Here is a 22,865-nt window from a genome sequence, read left to right on the forward strand (position 1 = left end):
CATGTTGTGTTTGGTTAGAACCCAGGATGCTTTTAGGAAGCACTTGTGACCTTCTGTTGTTGGGTCAGGCCACGAAGGAGGATTCTAATGCCGTGTTTGTAGCTTGTAGTTAATGCTTCAGTGTTTCTGCTTCAGGCCTCTGTCTGGGGCGGGAAGGCCACTTTCAAAGTACCATGTTTAGATTCATAATGCCATCTGAGATTGAATTATTTGCAAACAATGACATTTTCATTGCAAACAAGACACTCTGGCTTGGCATTGGAGAAAGATGGTAAGATGAATGGATATCTCTCTGTCCGTTCTTCCCTGAAACTTTATTTTCATTATCCACCTTTCTTTTGCTACTTTTTGAGAGCGACATGTTCTCTTGCTATCAAGCTAATTGTTCTGAATGAATGTTGATATTAATAAAGTAGTGTAGACTACAGTAGGCTACGTAGACATGTTTTTCCCCAACAATCAACACACAGAGATATAAACAAAAAAATATAATTGAATAGAGATATTGGTGATTTTATGAACTTAATCAGATCTAAATTATTTTATTGTCACTCAATGTACTATGTACTAATCAAATGTGTTAAACGTGTTGTTAAATTTGTAGTGTAGGCGTATTAATTGTGCTAATATTATATGCTAATTATGTTCTGGCCCTCCGACTTTAACTCAGAAAAAAATTCTCCCGATGTCACGTCCTGACCATAGAAAGCTGTTATTTTCTATGGTAGAGTAGGTCAGGGCGTGACAGGGGGGTTTTCTAGTTTCGTTTTTCTATGTTGTTTTCTAGTTTCTAGTTCTAGTTTCTATGTTTGGTTTTGTTTGGGATGATCTCCAATTAGAGGCAGCTGGTCATCGTTGTCTCTAATTGGAGATCATACTTAAGTAGGTGTTTTTCCCACCTTTGTTTGTGGGAGATTGTTTTTGAGTAGTGTATGTTTCACCTCTGCATCACGGTTTGTTGTTTTTTTGTTCTTTAGTTTATGTGTATGTATTGCATAGTTTCACAGTTCAATAAAATATGTGGAACGATAATCACGCTGCACTTTGGTCCGCTCCTCTCTATGACAACCGTGACACCCGAAGCCAAATCTAGTTGACAAACCCTGTTTTATAGTATGTCATGGCCTTTTCTGGCCAACTGCTGTTATGTTTATGATATACTATGGTGTTGTGTCACTAGACTTTGACCAGATATTATTGCATCCAAAGATCAACTGTACCTAGAACATAGATACAGAGACACTTGTTATCAGGAAGGTGCTCTCTCAGAACAACGGAAAATATCTCAATGACTTGACATGTTCTGGTTGTGAATTCAGGCTACAAGGTAAGAATCTTCCCAGTGATTATTGTAAAGTGTGTAGAGAAATTAAATGTATGGTGTTTTTTTAGTATAGTGACTGACAGTAAAACACTCAGATCTAAAAGTCCATTTCACCTGGGACAGTTATGTGACAGTTCAATCATACAAAATGGCGCTAACTGGGCGTAGGCAAGTCAAATTCAAAAACATATTGTTCATATATCGTATTATACGATTTGTTTATCGTGATTATTTTACAATTTGTAAAAATTTTAATGTATCATAGTTCTAAATCATCTTTCAGAATATCAGAACATTTGTTGTTTTCTAAACTACAATGAGCTCCTGCTTCCTGTGTAATTTGGTATGAAACCACTGAACATACTTTTCTTAACATTGTTATTATGAACTGAATTCAGTAACAGCATAATTATATCATACCTGTTGAACAAAGCAACACACTAGAATGAGAGAAATTATTAAAAGAGAAAGTTAGACATTATTATTATTAATATTATTGTTGTTAAATTGTTTTATTATTATTAGTTCCACTACATGGAGAAAGGGTGAAAAATATTAAATCACCTAACTGTTTGGATGTGTCTTTCTATGTCTGTTAGTAAATGTTTTATTTCTAAGAGATAATGAATAAAAGAGAACAATTGACCTTCAATAATTAGTTGGCCCTGTGTTAACCACAACCAACATGCTGGATCTCTGTTTAGTTGTTACTGTGTTAACCACAACCAACATGCTGGATCTCTGTTTAGTTGTCACTGTGTTAATCACAACCAACATGCTGGATCTCTGTTTAGGGGTCACTGTGTTAACCACAACCAACATGCTGGATCTCTGTTTAGTTGTCACTGTGTTAACCACAACCAACATGCTGGATCTCTGTTTAGTTGTCACTGTGTTAACCACAACCAACATGCTGGATCTCTGTTTAGTTGTTACTGTGTTAACCACAACCAACATGCTGGATCTCTGTTTAGTTACTGTGTTAACCACAACCAACATGCTGGATCTCTGTTTAGTTGTCACTGTGTTGACCACAACCAACATGCTGGATCTCTGTTTAGGGGTCAGTTCTCTAAAATGAGTCTCTCTGGGGAACATGACACCAAATCTAAGAGGTGAGATGACAATTTTGTTTAAGAATTATTAATAGTTTATTTCAAAAATGATATTTCCAAAAATGTTCACATTTGTTTTTTAATCAGAAATGGTTGCTAATGGGTACCTTCAATATTACTGTTCTCAGATTATTTATGAATTTCTTTAGATTGTGTATAAAAAATGTTTTATTGCAAAACTCTATATATCCATTGTTTTGCTGGAACACCCTAGATGCATTCAATTGCCCATTTTAAAGCCATGCCCAATTTAGGATAATTTCTTAACAACGTGATGTTGCGCTCCAAAGGGATATCTTGAAATAACATGATGTAGATAATTAAATAATCAAAAGAAAAACTTGTTAATTTTACACTCTTAGAAAAGAAGGTTCCTTATAGAACCAAAAAGGCTTCTATCACTTCCTTAATATATGGAACCACTAAAAGTTATATATATATTTGGGTTCAGTGAAGAAGAACCTCTAGAGTTCTGATCAATGAAAGGTGAATGTTTTGAGGATGTGAACCCAGCAGCCCTCCAGTGGTCAGATCAATTCCTCCTGTTTTTTCCAGCACCCGGACACTGTTTTATGGATTGATCATATAGAAATATAAAACATTATTTTTACGACTCCAAAGTATTTACATGTGGTGCAGGAACCACTGACTCGCTGCATTATTCTATAGTATTATCAAGATACCTGCTGTTAACTCTTAACTACTTAGGACAGCTCACGAGGTGTCCTAAATATCTGCCGACTAGGTAGGACTAGAGACTTCATGCATAGCTTTAATTTATACCCATAAGTGTCAAATGTCTTTATTCTCAGCACTTATATGACCAATTCTCTACTCTGAGACGCTTTGTGGACATGGGCCCAGATCTCAAAATATTGTTATAATAAATGTTTGTTTAACATAATAATAAAAAATGAATATCACTAATGTAACCCACTGTAAAGACTGGGTTTAGTTGATTGTGTGGCACTGCTTATGTCCGCGTTCTGGATCTGTCCCCGTCCCCGTAAAGAACTGTCCGCGTCCCCGTACGGTGTGGCGCCAAGGATATTGTCTGGTTACGAGCAGAGTGGGCTGAGGTGATCTTGGGGAATAACTACAGAGTTCACTACAGTGTTGAGACGCCGAAGTTTATTGTTGAATTTGCTTTTTGCTTTACGGTCAGGGACAGTATGAGTGTAGCCAGATCCTTTTCACTCTCTATCCTTGTTTCATTTTGTGGTTCACCGGATTCGTCATCATCATCGAGACAAATGACAGACGAACGTTCTGCTAGCTAGCCAAGCTAGTCGGTACAGCTAGGTAAGCTAGCTAGCTACTCTACCAGCAGCATCCTAGTTATCCTAGCTAGTCGGTACAGCTAGGTAAGCTAGCTAGCTACTCTACCAGCAGCATCCTAGTTATCCAAGCTAATCGGTACAGCTGGGTAAGCTAGCTAGCTACTCTACCAGCAGCATCCTAGTTATCCTAGCTAGTCAGTACAGCTAGGTAAGCTAGCTAGCTACTCTACCAGCAGCATCCTAGTTATCCTAGCTAGTTGGTACAGCTAGGTAAGCTAGCTAGCTACTCTACCAGCAGCATCTTAGTTATCCTAGCTAGTCGGTACAGCTACAGTGGGGGAAAAAGTTTTTGATCCCCTGCTGATTTTGTACGTTTGCCCACTGATAAAGAAAGGATCAGTCTATAATTTTAATGGTAGGTTTATTTGAACAGTGAGAGACAGAATAACAACAAAAATATCCAGAAAAACACATGTCAGAAATGTTATAAATTGATTTGCATTTTAATGAGGGAAGTAAGTATTTGACCCCCTCTCAATCAGAAAGATTTCTGGCTCCCAGGTGTCTTTTATACAGGTAATGAGCTGAGATTAGGGGCACACTCTTAAAGGGAGTGCTCCTAACCGCAGCTTGTTACCTGTAAAAAGGACACCTGTCCACAGAAGCAATCAATCAATCAGATTCCAAACTCTCCACCATGGCCAAGACCAAAGAGCTCTCCAAGGATGTCAGGGACAACATTGTAGACCTACACAAGGCTGGAATGGGCTACAAGACCATCGCCAAGCAGCTTGGTGAGAAGGTGACAACATTTTGTGCGATTATTCGCAAATGGAAGAAACACAAAAGAACTGTCAATATCCCTTGGCCTGGGGCTCCATGCAAGATCTCACCTCGTGGGGTTGTAATGATCATGAGAACGGTGAGGAATCAGCCCAGAACTACACGGGAGGATCTTGTCAATGATCTCAAGGCAGCTGAGACCATAGTCACCAAGAAAACAATTGGTAACACACTACGCCGTGAAGGACTGAAATCCTGCAGCGCCCGCAAGGTCCCCCTGCTCAAGAATACATATACATGCCCGTCTGAAGTTTGCCAATGAACATCGGAATGACTCAGAGGACAACTGGTGAAAGTGTTGTGGTCAGATGAGACCAAAATGGAGCTCTTTGGCATCAACTCAATTCGCCGTGTTTGGAGGAGGAGGAATGCCGCCTATGACCCCAAGAACACCATCTCCACCGTCAAACATGGCGGTGGAAACATTATGCTTTGGGGGTGTTTTCTGGACAGGACAACTTCACCGCATCATTTGACGGGGCCATGTACTGTCAAATCTTGGGTGAGAACATCCTTCCCTCAGCCAGGGCATTGAAAATGGGTCGTGGATTGGTATTCCAGCATGACAATGACCCAAAACACACAGCCAAGGCAACAAAGGAGTGCCTCAAGGAGAAGCACATTAAGGTCCTGGAGTGGCCTAGCCAGTCTCCAGACTTTAATCCCACAGAAAATCTGTGGAGGGAGCTGAAGGTTCGAGTTGCCAAACGTAAGCCTCGAAACCTTAATGACTTGGAGAAGATCTGCAAAAAGGAGTGGGACAAAATCCCTCCTGAGATGTATGCAAACCTGGTGACCAACTACAAGAAACATCTGACCTCTGTGATTGCCAACAAGGGTTTTGCCACCAAGTACTAAGTCATGATTTGCAGAGGGGTCAAATACTTATTTCCCTCATTAAAATGCAAATCATTATATAACATTACAAACGTACAAAATCAGCAGGGGATCAAATACTTTTTTCCCCCCACTGTAGGTAAGCTAGCTAGCTACTCTACCAGGAGCATCCTAGTTATCCTAGCTAGTCGGTACAGCTAGGTAAGCTAGCTAGCTACTCTACCAGCAGCATCCTAGTTATCCTAGCTAGTCGGTACAGCTAGGTAAGCTAGTTAGCTACTCTACCAGCAGCATCCTAGTTATCCTAGCTAGTCGGTACAGCTAGGTAAGCTAGTTAGCTACTCTACCAGCAGCATCCTAGTTATCCTAGCTAGTCGGTACAGCTAGGTAAGCTAGCTCGCTACTCTACCAGCAGCATCCTAGTTATCCTATCCTCCCTCTCTCATTGACGGATGCTGGCTACCTCTGTCCGGTTCTCCTCTCTTCACTAGATGGACGGTAACTTTAGTGTTTAACCCCTCTGTATCCAAGGACCAATCTTTTGAATATTATTTTCGGGGCGCCTAAAGTAGGCTGGACACATTCAATTTTTTTAACATTTTTTTAGCTGCCTCACCAACGTCTGAATGTGCATGAATAACTTTTAATTGCTAAAGATTTCCAATAGATGGCAGCATAAGACCACAAAGCATCAGTTATAGGCTACAGGCAGCAATATGATTGACATAAAATAGCATGCAACCACAGACTATATGTCCCATGATTTTCTAAAATGGTCACTCATTACTTTAGTTAGCCTGTTGGGACTACAGGTTAGCAATGAACCCCGAGTCGGGATTGCTAACAAGGCTGGAAATTCAAAACATCAAAAATCTAATAATTTCAATTTCTCAAACCATCAACTATTTTACACAATTTAAAAGATAAACATCTCCTTAATCTAACCACATTGTTCGATTTTCAAAGAGGCTTTACGGCAAAAGCATAAAGTTAGATTATGTTAGGACAGTACATAGCCACAAAAGTACAAACATCCATTTTCAATTCAAGGTCAGGCGTCACCAAAAGCAGAAACCAGCTAGAATTATGCACTAACCTTTGTCAATCTCCATCAGATGACACTCCTAGGACATTATGTTATACAATACATGCATTTTTTGTTCCATCAAGTTCATATTTATATCCAAAAACAGCATTTTACAGTAGCGTGAAATTCAGATTTTTTTCTTCTCTGAAATGCTTCCGGTGAACATAACAAAATTACTATTCGACAACATTGGTAAATTATAATATTGTCATTCAAAGAATAATATATTATCATCTCGTAATTGCTACCGAATGGCCAGATCTCAAAATAACTTTACTGGGAAATCACATTTTGCAATAAACGGGGTGCTATGCTAAGAACAACAGGCTATGCTATACAGTTAGCATCATCTAAAATCGATAATAACATTGTAAATACCCCCTTACCTTTGATTATCTCCATCAGAAGGCAGGATCCCAGGTCCGGAAGGCATTCCAGGTCCGGAACAAATGTGGTTTCTTTTGACAAAGTTCATAATTTATGTCCAAATAACACCAAGTACTTAGCGTTCATTATGCTCCCACAAAACGTGGTTGGAGGGCTGGTAAAATCACGCCGAAAAGCTAAAAAAAACCTAGTAAATAATCTATTTATGTTCGTTCAAACATGTCAAATGTTGTTTAGCATTAATCTTTTGGTCCATTTTTAACGTTAAACATCAGTAATATTTTCACACAACCTATCCTATGTCTAGATAAAAAATGATGACAAACTCACGTTTCTCAGATTTATGCGCAGGCGCAAAAAAATGAAGTGATGACATGTCAACTTCCTTGGATTCTAATTTGCTCTCTGTTTATCATAGACGCTTCAAACAACTTTATAAAGATCGTTGACATCTAGTGGAAGCCGTAGGTGTTGCGAAATGAATCCTTTCTCACTATGGTATCTATAAAACAATGACACTAAATAGTACAGTCACAAAATTCACATTTTTTTTAAATCTATTTTTCACAGGTTTTTGCCTGCAATATGAGTTTTGTTATACTTACAGACACCATTCAAACTGTTTTAGAAAATTCAGAGTGTTTTCTATCCGAATGTGTTAATAATATGCATATCCTAGCTTCTGAGTTGGTGTAGGAGGCAGTTAAAAATGGGCACATATTTTTTTCAAAATGTCTCAATACTGCCCCCGAGCCCCAACAGGTTAACTATATATCTCGTAATGGGCCTGTATTGCTTTCGGGAGAGCAACAAAATAGTGATTATAGCAGGTATTGAACACCGGGTAAATAATCGCTAGTCAAAACCTCAACCTCAGTATACGTGCATTATAAAAAGTAATCTTAATATCTGATATTGCGAGTAAACAACCTCGGAATAGAAAAGACAAGAGTGCGTCTTCCAGCCCGCCAATAAATTACATCATTAAACCCTACCGGTTAGTAAATTTACCTCAACATGCCCCTGGAGAAGGCAGAGCGACGACACCAGCTTTTTACCAGGGCTGAGTTGACTACTAGAGAGAGAAGGCAGAGTGACGACACCAGCTTTTTACCGGGGCTGAGTTGACTACTAGAGAGTGAAGGCAGAGTGACGACACCAGCTTTTTACTGGGGCTGAGTTGACTTCTAGAGAGAGAAGGTAGAGTGAAGACACCAGCTTTTTACCGGGGCTGAGTTGACTACTAGAGAGAGAAGGCAGAGTGACGACACCAGCTTTTTACCGGGGCTGAGTTGACTACTAGAGAGAGAAGACAGAGCGACGACACCAGCTTTTTACCAGGGCTGAGTTGACTACTAGAGAGAGAAGACAGAGTGGCTCGATGCTGGTTGATGAATTTGACAATTTTTCTCAACTAGAGGTGACTAAATTAATGTTCAGACTTATTGATAATCGTTATATTAATGAAGTATAATTTCAAAACATGAGCATAAAAACAGGTAATAATAAACATGAATCATCATTATATTACTTCACAGTAATCTGCTAAATGCTTTTTCAGTCTCTTGCGTTAGCAGTGTGTAAAGGGACAGAAAGAAGCGCGGGGAGTGGTGGTGTATCCAGGGAGAAAACTAAACTAATCTTCTGAAATGTCATTTGTGGTCTTATGCTCCCATCTATTGGAATTATATAGCAACTGCAGTAGTACTGAATAATGTGTAATTCTTTACTAAAGTAGAAATTACTCAGAATTGCAAAATATAACATTTTCTAGTTCCTTTTACCACTTATAATAAAATAAAATGTTTATAGCATAACAAACAATTAAAATGACATAAAACAAAAACACCATACATTTAATTAATTATATATATAACAACTATTTATTTAGATGGGTAACATTATCTGCCAAAGTAACAGCCCTGTAGACAAAGAAGAGCTCTCCAGTAGGTACCAAAACATTCAAAGGACATTTTCCCAAAAGTGAGGTTACAAGTTGATCAACTTTGAAAGCAGAATTACTTTCCCATTGTTCCTCAACTGTAGTGTATAGCATTATACCATATACCATTTTGTAGCTCTGAGTCTCTACTTTTATCCAACGTAAAAAACACCATTTTATATTTTCTACATATGACCGAATTGAAACGGTCGGTCACAGTTGAGAGTGAGGCAGATATATAGCATTTGGTAAAAAAATATTATTTGTCTCTCTGAAATGAAGTGATAGATTTTAAACAAATACATGTCTGTCATTGAACATGTCATGATTAGATAGTGAAAAAACACACCAATCTCTTTAATAATTTCTTTAAACAATAAAAGCTAATTTACCAACATTTCTGAAAATGGATATGTAGCGTTTTGGAATTAAACTCTTCTTATGTTTCCCATCTGAGCTCTGTCTGTCTGTCTGTCTGTCTGTCTGTCTGTCTGTCTGTCTGTCTGTCTGTCTGTCTGTCTGTCTGTCTGTCTGTCTGTCTGTCTGTCTGTCTGTCTGTCTGTCTGTCTGTCTGTCTGTCTGTCTGTCTGTCTGTCTGTCTGTCTGTCTGTCTGTCTGTCTGTCTGTCTGTCTGTCTGTCTGTCTGTCTGTCTGATCCAGAGCTCTTCTTATGTTTCCCATCTGAGCTCAGAGTAGATGAGAGATGTAATGTTTGTCTCTGTTGTGTTGAAGTCCAATCAAGCAGGAGAGACCAGCCTCCCCTGTTCCCAGCTGTGTGTCCATGAAGAGTGACTGGTCTATGGATACACCTATACGGTTTAGAGAGGGAGACTTTTCTACTGAACAAAGGTAAGAAGAACTCATGGGTCATGGTCAGTGAGTTAAACAACACAGTCATTTCTCCTCTCTCATTTTCACATTTCTTTTTGTTGTTTTCATAATCCATAGGCTAATACTTTTGTCCATTTATATAGTCCTAAAACAATATTAAACAAACACAACATTCCCTCCCAGTGTGTGTGTCTCTCTGTCTGTCTATCTGTCTGTCTGTCTCTTTGCCTGTCTCTCTGTCTGTGTGTATTTCGCTGTCTGTCTCTGTCTGTCTGTGTGTCTTTCTCTGTCTGTATGTCTGTTTCTGTCTGTGTGTCTGTCTGTGTCTCTCTCTGTGTCTGTCTCTCTCTGTCTGTCTCTGTGTCTGTCTCTGTCTGTCTCTGTGTCTGTCTCTCTGTCTGTCTGTGTGTCTCTCTGTCTCTGTCTGTCTGTGTCTGCGTCTTTCTGTCTGTTTGTCTGTCTCTGTATGTGTCTGTCTCTGTCTGTCTGTGTCTGTATGTGTCTGTCTGTGTCTGTCTCTGACTATCTGTCCCGCTTTCTGTCTGTCTGTCTCTCTCTGTCTGTATGTGTCTGTCTGTCTGTGTCTGTCTCTGTCTGTCTTTGCCTGTCTCTGACTGTCTGTCCCGCTTTCTGTCTGTCTGTCTCTCTCTGTCTGTATGTGTCTGTCTGTCTGTGTCTGTCTCTGTCTGTCTTTGCCTGTCTCTGACTGTCTGTCCCGCTTTCTGTCTGTGTCTCTGTTTGTCTGTCTGTCTGTCTGTGTCTCTGTCTGTCTCTATCTGTCTGTCTGTCCCGCTTTCTGTCTGTGTCTCTGTCTGTCTGTCTGTCTGTCTGTCTGTCTGTCTGTCTGTCTGTCTGTCTGTCTGTCTGTCTGTCTGTCTGTCTGTCTGTCTGTCTGTCTGTCTGTCTGTCTGTCTGTCTGTCTGTCTCTTTGCCTGTCTCTCTGTCTGTGTGTGTTTCGCTGTCTGTCTGTCTGTCTGTCTGTCTGTCTGTCTGTCTGTCTGTCTGTCTGTCTGTCTGTCTGTCTGTCTGTCTGTCTGTCTGTCTGTCTGTCTGTCTGTCTGTCTGTCTGTCTGTCTGTCAGTCTGTCTGTCTGTCTGATCCAGAGCTCTTCTTATGTTTCCCATCTGAGCTCAGAGTAGATGAGAGATGTAATGTTTGTCTCTGTTGTGTTGAAGTCCAATCAAGCAGGAGAGACCAGCCTCCCCTGTACCCAGCTGTGTGTCCATGAAGAGTGACCAGTCTATGGATCCTCCTATAAACTTTAGAGAGGGAGACTTTTCTACTGAACAAAGGTAAGAAGAACTCATGGGTCATGGTCAGTGAGTTAAACAACACTGTCTCTAGTCATTTCTCCTCTCCCATTTTCACATTTATTTTGGTTGTTTTCATAATCCATAGGCTAATACTTTTGTCCATTTTCATAGTCCTAAAACAATATTAATTAAACAAACACAATATTCCCTCCCTGTGTGTGTGTCTCTCTTTCTGTCTATCTGTCTCTCTGTCTCTTTGCCTGTCTCTCTGTCTGTGTGTATTTCGCTGTCTGTCTCTGTCTGTCTGTGTGTCTTTCTCTGTCTGTCTGTCTGTCTGTCTGTCTGTCTGTCTGTCTGTCTGTCTGTCTGTCTGTCTGTCTCTGCCTGCATGTCTGTGTGTGTCTGTGTGTCTGTGTCTCTGAGTCTCTCTGTGTCTGTCTGTCTGTCTGTCTGTCTGTCTGTCTGTCTGTGTGTCTGTCTCTGTCTGTCTCTGTCTGTCTCTGTTTTTCTGTCTGTCTGTCTGTCTGTCTGTCTGTCTGTCTGTCTGTCTGTCTGTCTGTCTGTCTGTCTGTCTGTCTGTCTGTCTGTCTGTTTCAGTGTCTGTCTCTGTCTGTCTCTGTCTGTCTGTCTGTCTGTCTGTCTGTCTGTCTGTCTGTTTCAGTGTCTGTCTCTGTCTGTCTCTGTCTGTCTGTCTGTCTGTCTGTCTGTCTGTTTCAGTGTCTGTCTCTGTCTGTCTCTGTCTGTCTGTCTGTCTGTCTGTCTGTCTGTCTGTCTGTTTCAGTGTCTGTCTCTGTCTGTCTCTGTCTGTCTGTCTGTCTGTCTGTCTGTCTGTCTGTCTGTCTGTTTCAGTGTCTGTCTCTGTCTGTCTCTGTTTTGTCTGTCTGTCTGTCTGTCTGTCTGTCTGTCTGTCTGTCTGTCTGTCTGTCTGTCTGTCTGTCTGTCTGTCTGTCTGTCTGTCTGTCTGTCTGTCTGTCTGTCTGTCTGTTTCAGTGTCTGTCTCTGTCTGTCTCTGTTTTTCTGTCTGTCTGTCTGTCTGTCTGTCTGTCTGTCTGTCTGTCTGTCTGTCTGTCTGTCTGTCTGTCTGTCTGTCTGTCTGTCTGTCTGTCTGTCTGTCTGTCTGTCTTTCTAATTTCTGTCTTTCTCTGTCTGTATGTGTCTGTCTGTCTGTCTCTGTCTCTGTCTGTCTCTTTCTGTCTGTCTGTCTCTGACTGTCTGTCCCGCTTTCTGTCTATGTCTGTCTGTTTGTCTGTCCGTACTCACTCACTCCCTGGATGAGGAGATGTAATCTCATGTTTTGTCCACAGAAACCAACAGGAGAGATCAGAGTCAGAGATTCTCAGTGGTCAGTCTTCCCAGAGTCATCAAACAGACCTGGACTCTATATTCAGTGTATGTGGTCCTGTTATGTACATTTGTTTTTGTTGACCTCAAGTAAAGTTGATCTGTCAATTATTCATTAATGTGTTAATTAGAAAGCATTTATTCTCTTGCTTAACTTATTTACTTGATTTATTTCAGTTGCTTGAAGAGAAAATTATGACATTTGTGAAGAACGAGCTGAAGATGTTCAAGAGGATTCTTAGTCCAGAACTCCCAGAAGGCTTTGAGAGTCAGAAGCAGGATGAGGAAGTGGTGGATGCTGAAGATGAGAGGCAGGAGAGCAGTGCCAGAGAGGGGGCTCTGAAGATCACACTGCACGTCCTGAGGAAAATGAACCAGAAGGAGCTTGCTGAGACACTGGAGAAATGTAAGATCTGTCTGCCTCATGTTGAATGCTGTTTTATAACATTTAAAAGCTGTAGCTAAAGTACAGCTAAAGTAGCTGTGTAACTCAATGATAATGTAGCAGCCTTAACACAACACCTAGTGACCTCATCAAGTAGCAGAAGGGATGTGTTGTGTTGATTAATTTAGAGAGACAGAGAGAGACAACATTAATAATACCATCAATAATACCAATAATAATATAATCAGTCACACCAGTCTGTAATGCATTATGAAAACATTTACACATTTATACAGTCAGTTAAGATAATAAATGATTATAATTTAAAATGTTATAACAGTCCTACAATACTGTAGGCATTAAAACAGACGTAATATTAATATCCTCTGTGTTATTTCTTCATTCAGATGAGCTTGCTGTGATTTGCCAACGTGAACTCAAATCTAATCTAAAGAAGAAGTTTCAATGTGTATTTGAGGGGATCGCTAAACAAGGAAACCCAACACTTCTCAATAAGATCTACACAGAGCTCTACATCACAGAGGGAGGAACAGGAGAGGTCAATAATGAACATGAGCTGAGACAGATTGAGACAACAACCAGGAAACAAGCAAGACCAGAGACTGCAATCAAATGTAACGACATCTTCAAACTCTTAACTGGACAAGACAAACGTATTAGAACTGTGCTGACAAAGGGAGTCGCTGGCATTGGAAAAACAGTCTCTGTGCAGAAGTTCATTCTGGACTGGGCTGAAGGAAAAGCCAATCAGGATGTTCAATTTGTGTTTTCATTCCCTTTTCGGGAGCTGAATTTGATGAAAGGGGACAAACACACTTTGATTGAACTTGTCAATCACTTCTCAATGGAAACCAAACAATCAAGAATCTCCAACTACGACAAGTACAAAGTTCTGTTCATCTTTGATGGTCTGGATGAGTGCCGACTGCCCCTAGACTTCCAGAAGAACAAGATCTGTTGGGACGTCACAGAGTCAACCTCAGTGGATGTTCTGCTGACAAATCTCATCAAGGGAAATCTGCTTCCCTCTGCTCTCATCTGGATAACTACCCGACCTGCAGCAGCCAATAAGATCCCTTCAGGGTGTGTTGACCAGGTGACAGAGGTACGAGGGTTCAATGACCCACAGAAGGAGGAGTACTTCAGAAAGAGATTCAGTGATGAGGAGCTGGCCAGCAGAATCATCTCACACATAAAGACATCAAGGAGCCTCCACATCATGTGCCACATTCCAGTCTTCTGTTGGATTTCTGCAACAGTCCTCGAACACATGCTGAAACATAAGAGAGAAGAGATGCCCAAGACTCTGACTGAGATGTACACACACCTTGTGGTGTTTCATACCAAACAGAAGAATGAAAAGTATCTTGGGAAAGAAGAGACAGGTCCACACTGGAATAAAGAGAGCATTCTGTCACTGGGAAAACTGGCTTTTCAACAGCTAGTGAAGGGCAATCTGATTTTCTATGAAAAAGACCTGAAAGAGGCTGGCATTGATGTCAATGAAGCCTCTGTGTACTCAGGATTGTGCACACAGATCTTTAAAGAGGAATGTGTTCTGTACCAAGACAAGGTGTACTGCTTTGTTCATCTGAGCATTCAGGAGTTTCTGGCTGCTGTGTATGTGTTCCTCTCATTCATCAACAAAAATGAGAATCTCATGGACAAACAGCAAACAAAGTCCAGTATCTTTTCTCTGCTGTACAGAGACAAGTCTGAAGTTTCTTTCTACAAGAGTGCTGTGGATAAAGCCTTACACAGTGAGATGGGAAACCTGGACCTTTTCCTCCGCTTCCTTCTGGGCCTCTCACTGGAGTCCAATCAGAAGCACTTACGAGGTCTACTGACAAAGACAAGAAGCAGCTCACAGAGCCATGAAGACACAGTGAACTACATCAAGGAGAAGATCAGGGAGAATCCCTCTCCAGAGAGGAGCATCAATCTGTTCCACTGTCTGAATGAACTGAATGACCATTCTCTAGTGGAGGAGATCCAAAGCTACCTGAGCTCAGGAAGTGTCTCAAAACCCAACCTGTCACCTGCACAGTGGTCAGCTCTGGTCTTTGTGTTGCTGACTTCAGAAAAGGAGCTGGATGTGTTTGACCTGAAGAAATACTCCAGATCAGAGGAAGGTCTTCTGAGGCTGCTGCCAGTGTTCAAAGCCTCCAGTGCATTTCTGTGAGTACATAAAATGACATATAAAATCTAATCATCAGGAAGAAATATTCAGGTTAAAGAAAAATATGCATTATAATATGTGTATAATATTACATTGAAAACATTGAATAAATGCATTGATTTTCACATTAGTATAACAATATGACCATACAATTGTAGCTGACGGAAGATGAATCTATATGTTGTTTGAGAGAATAAACCAAATGCATCTTCCATTGTCCTTCAACACTACTGGTGTTAACTAAACAGTGTGTTTGTGAAGTCATGATGATCTCGTTGCAGGCTGTCAGGCTGTGGAGTCACAGAGGAAGGCTGTGCTTCTCTGGTCTCAGCTCTGAGGTCAAACCCCTCACACCTGAGAGAGCTGGACCTGAGCTACAATCACCCAGGAGACTCAGGAGTCAGACTGCTCTCTGCTGGACTGGAGGATCCACACTGCAGACTGGAGAAACTCAAGTATGTAGAGGGTTTATGTCAATGTTCATATCAGACATGTTTGACTTTTCAGGCTAGGTAATACAAACATTCTGACCACCACTTGGACAAAGTTATATGCTGACTGTGTGTCCAGTGTGTGTGTGTCGTGTGTGTGTGTGTGTGTGTGTGTGTGTGTGTGTGTGTGTGTGTGTGTGTGTGTGTGTGTGTGTGTGTGTGTGTGTGTGTGTGTGTGTGTGTGTGTGTGTGTGTGTGTGTGTGTGTGAATAAATGCATTGATTTTCACATTAGTATAACAATATGACCATACAATTCTAGGACACAGAAGAAGAATATATATGTTGTTTGGGAGAATTAACCAAATGCATCTGCCATTGTCCTTCTACACTAAATTAACCTCTATGGGCTAGGTGGGACGCTTGCGTCCCACCTACGTAACAGCCACTGCCAGCCTGTGGCGCGATTTTCAAAACCTTAAAAATCCTATTACTTCAATTTCTCAAACATATGACTATTTTACAGCCATTTCAAGACAAGACTCTCGTTAATCTAACCACACTGTCCGATTTCAAAAAGGCTTTACAACGAAAGCAAAACATTAGATTATGTCAGCAGAGTACCAAGCCAGAAATAATCAGACACCCATTTTTCAAGCCAGCATATAATGTCACCAAAACCCAGAAGACAGCTAAATGCAGCACTCACCTTTGATGATCTTCATCAGATGACAACCCTAGGACATTATGTTATACAATACATGCATGTTTTGTTCAATCAAGTTCATATTTATATCAAAAACCAGCTTTTTACATTAGCATGTGACGTTCAGAACTAGCATACCCCCCGCAAACTTGCGGGGAATTCGCTAACATTTTACTAAATTACTCACGATAAACGTTCACAAAAAGCATAACAATTATTTAAAGAATTATAGATACAGACCTCCTCTATGCACTCGATATGTCCGATTTTAAAATAGCTTTTTGGTGAAAGCACATTTTGCAATATTCTAAGTACATAGCCCAGGCATCACGGGCTCGCTATTTAGACACCCGGCAAGTTTAGCACTCACCATAATCATATTTACTATTATAAAAGTTTGATTACCTTTTGTTGTCTTCGTCAGAATGCACACCCAGGACTGCTACTTCAATAACAAAGGTTGGTTTGGTCCAAAATAATCCATCGTTATATCCGAATAGCGGCATTTTGTTCGTGCGTTCCAGACACTATCCGAAATAGTAAAGAAGTGTCGCGCGCATGGCGCAATTCGTGACAATAAAATTCTAAATATTCCATTACCGTACTTCGAAGCATGTCAACCGCTGTTTAAAATACATTTTTACGACATTTTTCTCGTAGAAAAGCGATAATATTCCGACAGGGAATCTCCTTTTCGGCAAACAGAGGAAAAAATCCCAAAGGCGGGGGCGGTCGGGGTCACGCGCATAAGCCCAGTGTCCCTTGATCGGCCACTTGAGAAAGGCGATAATGTGTTTCAGCCTGGGGCTGGAATGACGACATTCTGTTTTTTCCCGGGCTCTGAGCGCCTATGGACGACGTGGGAAGTGTCACGTTAGAGCAGAGATCCTTAGTAAATGATAGAGATGGAAAAGAAGTTCAAGAAATGGTCAGACAGGCCACTTCCTGTAAAGGAATCTCTCAGGTTTTGACCTGCCATTTGAGTTCTGTTATACTCACAGACACCATTCAAACAGTTTTAGAAAATGTAGGGTGTTTTCTATCCATATGTAATAAGTATATGCATATTCTAGTTACTGGGTAGGAGTGGTAACCAGATTAAATCGGGTATGTTTTTTATCCAGGAGTGTCAATACTGCCCCCTAGCCCTAACAGGTTAACAATGTGTTTGAAGTCATGATCTCTTTGTCAGGCTGTCAGGCTGTGGAGTCACAGAGGAAGGCTGTGATTCTCTGGTCTCAGCTCTGAGGTCAAACCCCTCACACCTGAGAGAGCTGGACCTGAGTAACAATGACCTGAAGGATTCAGGAGTGAAGCTGCTCTCTGCTGTACTGGAGAATCCCCACTGTAAACTGGAGACTCTGAGGTCAGTATTATCAGATATGAAAGTACTTTATGCATGTAGTTCTCCCATTTGAAAAAGTCGTAATTATTCGGACATATTACTTATAGTGTATTAAAGTAGTCATAAGTTTAGCATGTTGTCCCATATTCCATGCCTGCTGTCACGTTTCTCTAAGACAGAACCCAGAAGCAGACCAGGACAAGGTGAGTAAAATGAAGGTGAGTATTTATTGGTAGTCTTGATGTGTAATTTGAGTGATCCAGGAGACGGAGCGGGAGCAGAGGTGAGTTGATGAGAGTAGATGGGTGGATTCAATGACGTCACTGTATCCACCGACGGCCAGTCAAGGGAGTTGAATGTTCCGGGAGGATGACTGTAGACAGAGTAAACGGGGGGGGGGGGGGGGGGGGGGGGTAACCAGTAACAAGACCAAAACAACAAGACTAGCTCAGGTAACATGAGGCTGTTCGTTGCTAACGATCCAGCAGGGAATGGATGTCAGCTCAGGGCTTATGAAGAGGTGATGATCAGGACCAGGTGTGCAGAAGGTTGATGAGATGCAGGTGTAGGGTAATCACTAGATCTCCCGCCTAACTTCGTTGCCTAGCAACCAGACAGGGTAATAATATCACTAGATCTCCCGCCTAACTTCGTTGCCTGGCAACCAGATAGGTTCCTGAACGCACCCTTAGACTCCAAACAGAAAACAGTCAGCTCAGGCAGAAACAGACTCAGGAAGCGGGATTCCTGACACCTGCAGTGAGGCTTGTGATTCTACTAACTTGTTGAATTCATTTGCAGTTGGTCTTGGTTGTGTTTTGGATGATGTTTTTCCTAATAGATACTGAATAGTAAATAATGTCCTGTCATTTTGGAGTCACTTCACTTCTATTGTCAGTGACTTCTACATTCATGTGGATGCTACCATGATTATGAATAACCATGAATGAATCGTGAATGATGATAAATGAGAAACGGAGGCACAAAGATCAAACCCCCTCTGTTACTGGTAATGGTGAGAGGTTAGCATGTTTTGTTGTAGCCTCTGTTATTGGTAATGGTGAGAGGTTAGCATGTTTTGTTGTAGCCTCTGTTATTGGTAATGGTGAGAGGTTAGCATGTTTTGTTGTAGTCTCTGTTATTGGTAATGGTGAGAGGTTAGCATGTTTTGTTGTAGCCTCTGTTATTGGTAATGGTGAGAGGTTAGCATGTTTTGTTGTAGCCTCTGTTATTGGTAATGGTGAGAGGTTAGCATGTTTTGTTGTAACCTCTGTTATTGGTAATGGTGAGAGGTTAGCATGTTTTGTTGTAGCCTCTGTTAATGGTAATGGTGAGAGGTTAGCATGTTTTGTTGTAGTCTCTGTTATGGGTAATGGTGAGAGGTTAGCATGTTTTGTTGTAGCCTATGTTATTGGTAATGGTGAGAGGTTAGCATGTTTTGTTGTAGCATCTGTTATTGGTAATGGTGAGAGGTTAGCATGTTTTGTTGTAGCCTCTGTTATTGGTAATGGTGAGAGGTTAGCATGTTTTGTTGTAGCCTCTGTTATTGGTAATGGTGAGAGGTTAGCATGTTTTGCTGCAGCCTCTGTTATTGGTAATGGTGAGAGGTTAGCATGTTTTGTTGTAGTCTCTGTTATTGGTAATGGTGAGAGGTTAGCATGTTTTGTTGTAGACTCTGTTATTGGTAATGGTGAGAGGTTAGCATGTTCTGTTGTATCCTCTGTTATTGGTAATGGTGAGAGGTTAGCATGTTCTGTTGTATCCTCTGTTATTGGTAATGGTGAGAGGTTAGCATGTTTTGTTGTAGTCTCTGTTATTGGTAATGGTGAGAGGTTAGCATGTTTTGTTGTAGCCTCTGTTATTGGTAATGGTGAGAGGTTAGCATGTTTTGTTGTAGCCTATGTTATTGGTAATGGTGAGAGGTTAGCATGTTTTGTTGTAGCCCCTGTTATTGGTAATGGTGAGAGGTTAGTATGTTTTATTGTAGCCTCTGTTATTGGTAATGGTGAGAGATTAGCATGTTTTGTTGTATCCTCTGTTATTGGTAATGGTGAGAGGTTAGCATGTTTTGTTGTAGCCTCTGTTATTGGTAATGGTGAGAGGTTAGCATGTTTTGTTGTAGCCTCTGTTATTGGTAATGGTGAGAGGTTAGCATGTTTTGTTGTAGCCTCTGTTATTGGTAATGGTGAGAGGTTAGCATGTTTTGCTGTAGCCTCTGTTATTGGTAATGGTGAGAGGTTAGCATGTTTTGTTGTAGTCTCTGTTATTGGTAATGGTGAGAGGTTAGCATGTTTTGCTGTAGCCTCTGTTATTGGTAATGGTGAGAGGTTAGCATGTTTTGTTGTAGCCTCTGTTATTGGTAATGGTGAGAGGTTAGCATGTTTTGTTGTAACCTCTGTTATTGGTAATGGTGAGAGGTTAACATGTTTTGTTGTAGCCTCTGTTAATGGTAATGGTGAGAGGTTAGCATGTTTTGTTGTAGTCTCTGTTATTGGTAATGGTGAGAGGTTAGCATGTTTTGTTGTAGCCTATGTTATTGGTAATGGTGAGAGGTTAGCATGTTTTGTTGTAGCATCTGTTATTGGTAATGGTGAGAGGTTAGCATGTTTTGTTGTAGCCTCTGTTATTGGTAATGGTGAGAGGTTAGCATGTTTTGTTGTAGCCTCTGTTATTGGTAATGGTGAGAGGTTAGCATGTTTTGCTGTAGCCTCTGTTATTGGTAATGGTGAGAGGTTAGCATGTTTTGTTGTAGTCTCTGTTATTGGTAATGGTGAGAGGTTAGCATGTTTTGTTGTAGACTCTGTTATTGGTAATGGTGAGAGGTTAGCATGTTCTGTTGTATCCTCTGTTATTGGTAATGGTGAGAGGTTAGCATGTTCTGTTGTATCCTCTGTTATTGGTAATGGTGAGAGGTTAGCATGTTTTGTTGTAGTCTCTGTTATTGGTAATGGTGAGAGGTTAGCATGTTTTGTTGTAGCCTCTGTTATTGGTAATGGTGAGAGGTTAGCATGTTTTGTTGTAGCCTCTGTTATTGGTAATGGTGAGAGGTTAGCATGTTTTGTTGTAGCCTCTGTTATTGGTAATGGTGAGAGGTTAGCATGTTTTGTTGTAGCCTCTGTTATTGGTAATGGTGAGAGATTAGCATGTTTTGTTGTATCCTCTGTTATTGGTAATGGTGAGAGGTTAGCATGTTTTGTTGTAGCCTCTGTTATTGGTAATGGTGAGAGGTTAGCATGTTTTGTTTTAGCCTCTGTTATTGGTAATGGTGAGAGGTTAGCATGTTTTGTTGTAGCCTCTGTAACTTTCTCTCTCATTATTATTCATGATTCATTCATGATTTGTATTAATCATGTTATCAGGATTCATTTAGTAGTGTTTAGAAACATGTTATCTACTCACTTAGACAGAAGATTAATCCAGTCATCATCCACCATTTTATTATTGGTGCAAAACACAACCAAAACAAACTGCAAATAAGACCAACTAGTTTACAACCAAACACTAATCTATTGACTACTTTATTACACTATAAATGAATTGGTCAGAATACTTATGACTTCTTCAAATAGGGGGACTAGATACATGAACTGCTTTCATTTCTAAACGGTGAAACAGATATGTATGAAAATATCCTCAAATAAAAGGTGACATTTTATACTGTCACCTCATATGAAACATTTGATCTGAAATCCAAAATATTGGAGTTTAGAGCCACATTTAAAATGTTATCTTCACTGTCAAAATAGATATGGTGTGGACTGTATACTCAATACAATCTAAATCTGATACCTCACTGTCTGTCTTTTGACTGATACTGCTTTTAAACTGGTCTGGTCAGTCTACTCAAATATTTGTACTATATATGTTTCTATCTGCAGGCAAAACTTTGATAATTTGTAATTTCTAATATGATACCTTAATTTCTGAATAGATATGGCAGGTTTCATGACTGATATATCTGAATATGTTGAAGAAATATACTGCCACTATTTTCACCACCAAAGAATAGCAGTGTGATTTTAATATGATTTGACTCTATGCAGGCTGTCAGGCTGTCTAGTCACAGAGGAAGGCTGTGCTTCTCTGGTCTCAGCTCTATGGTCAAACCCAACACATTATTTGTAAATGGGTAACAGCGTAAACAGAGAAAGCTAAGCGTATCATTTTAATACAACCTGTCTGTCATTGTATTTCTTCTGTGTTGGCAGACTCACTGGCTGTAAACTCACAGACACATCCTGTAAAGTGTTGGCCTCAGTTCTCAGTTCAAACCCCTCACACCTGAGAGAGCTGGACCTGAGTAACAATGACCTGAAGGATTCAGGAGTGGAGCTGCTCTCTGCTGGACTGGAGGATCCACACTGCAGACTGGAGACTCTGAGGTCAGTATTCCTGTAGTTGTTCAACAAGTGTTTTGTTGTAGTCTCTGTTATTGGTAATGGTGAGAGGTTAGCATGTTTTGTTGAAGCATCTGTTATTGGTAATGGTGAGAGGTTAGCATGTTTTGTTGTAGCCTGTTATTGGTAATGGTGAGAGGTTAGCATGTTTTGTTGTAGCCTCTGTTATTGGTAATGGTGAGAGGTTAGCATGTTTTGTTGTAGCCTATGTTATTGGTAATGGTGAGAGGTTAGCATGTTTTGTTGTATCCTCTGTTATTGGTAATGGTGAGAGGTTAGCAGGTTTTGTTGTATCCTCTGTTATTGGTAATGGTGAGAGGTTAGCATGTTTTGTTGTAGCCTCTGTTATTGGTAATGATGAGAGGTTAGCATGTTTTGTTGTAGCCTCTGTTATTGGTAATGGTGAGAGGTTAGCATGTTTTGTTGTAGCCTCTGTTATTGGTAATGGTGAGAGGTTAGCATGTTTTGTTGTAACCTCTGTTATTGGTAATGGTGAGAGGTTAGCATGTTTTGTTGTAGTCTCTGTTATTGGTAATGGTGAGAGGTTAGCATGTTTTGTTGTAGCCTCTGTTATTAGTAATGGTGAGAGGTTAGCATGTTTTGTTTTAGCCTCTGATATTGGTAATGGTGAGAGGTTAGCATGTTTTGTTGTAGCCTCTGTTATTGGTAATGGTGAGAGGTTAGCATGTTTTGTTGTAGTCTCTGTTATTGGTAATGGTGAGAGGTTAGCATGTTTTGTTGTAGCCTCTGTTATTGGTAATGGTGAGAGGTTAGCATGTTTTGTTGTAGCCACTGTTATTGGTAATGGTGAGAGGTTAGCATGTTTTGTTGTAGCCACTGTTATTGGTAATGGTGAGAGGTTAGCATGTTTTGTTGTATCCTCTGTTATTGGTAATGGTGAGAGGTTAGCATGTTTTGTTGTAGTCTCTGTTATTGGTAATGGTGAGAGGTTAGCATGTTTTGTTGTAACCTCTGTTATTGGTAATGGTGAGAGGTTAGCATGTTTTGTTGTAACCTCTGTTATTGGTAATGGTGAGAGGTTAGCATGTTTTGTTGTAACCTCTGTTATTGGTAATGGTGAGAGGTTAGCATGTTTTGTTGTAGCCTCTGTTATTGGTAATGGTGAGAGGTTAGCATGTTTTGTTGTAACCTCTGTTATTGG

At 40.5% G+C, this 22,865-nt stretch overlaps 1 protein-coding gene and 1 long non-coding RNA gene across 2 annotated transcripts in view; both read left to right on the top strand.

The window, feature by feature from the left end:
* Window positions 1-1,118: 1,118 nt before the first annotated feature.
* Window positions 1,119-15,247, top strand: LOC145867141 (NLR family CARD domain-containing protein 3-like). The gene is made up of 7 exons (XM_082971196.1): window positions 1,119-1,327; window positions 2,386-2,439; window positions 9,548-9,664; window positions 10,822-10,938; window positions 12,204-12,288; window positions 12,418-12,646; window positions 13,033-15,247. Exons 2-7 carry the CDS (start codon window positions 2,402-2,404, stop codon window positions 14,826-14,828), a joined length of 2,382 nt encoding a protein of 793 aa, XP_082827322.1. The 5' UTR covers window positions 1,119-1,327; window positions 2,386-2,401; the 3' UTR covers window positions 14,829-15,247.
* A 1,081-nt stretch (window positions 15,248-16,328) lies between these two features.
* Window positions 16,329-22,865, top strand: part of LOC145867158 (uncharacterized) — a 7,756-nt gene continuing 1,219 nt past the window's right edge. Inside the window, exons 1-2 of the long non-coding RNA XR_014383248.1 lie at window positions 16,329-17,327; window positions 21,515-21,688. This is a non-coding gene — a long non-coding RNA (uncharacterized LOC145867158). The remainder of the gene's footprint in view (window positions 17,328-21,514; window positions 21,689-22,865) is intronic.

The sequence above is a fragment of the Salmo salar genome, unplaced genomic scaffold (assembly GCF_965601325.2).
Source record: "Salmo salar unplaced genomic scaffold, fSalSal1 ptg000221l, whole genome shotgun sequence".
NCBI classification, from domain to species: Eukaryota; Metazoa; Chordata; class Actinopteri; order Salmoniformes; family Salmonidae; genus Salmo; species Salmo salar.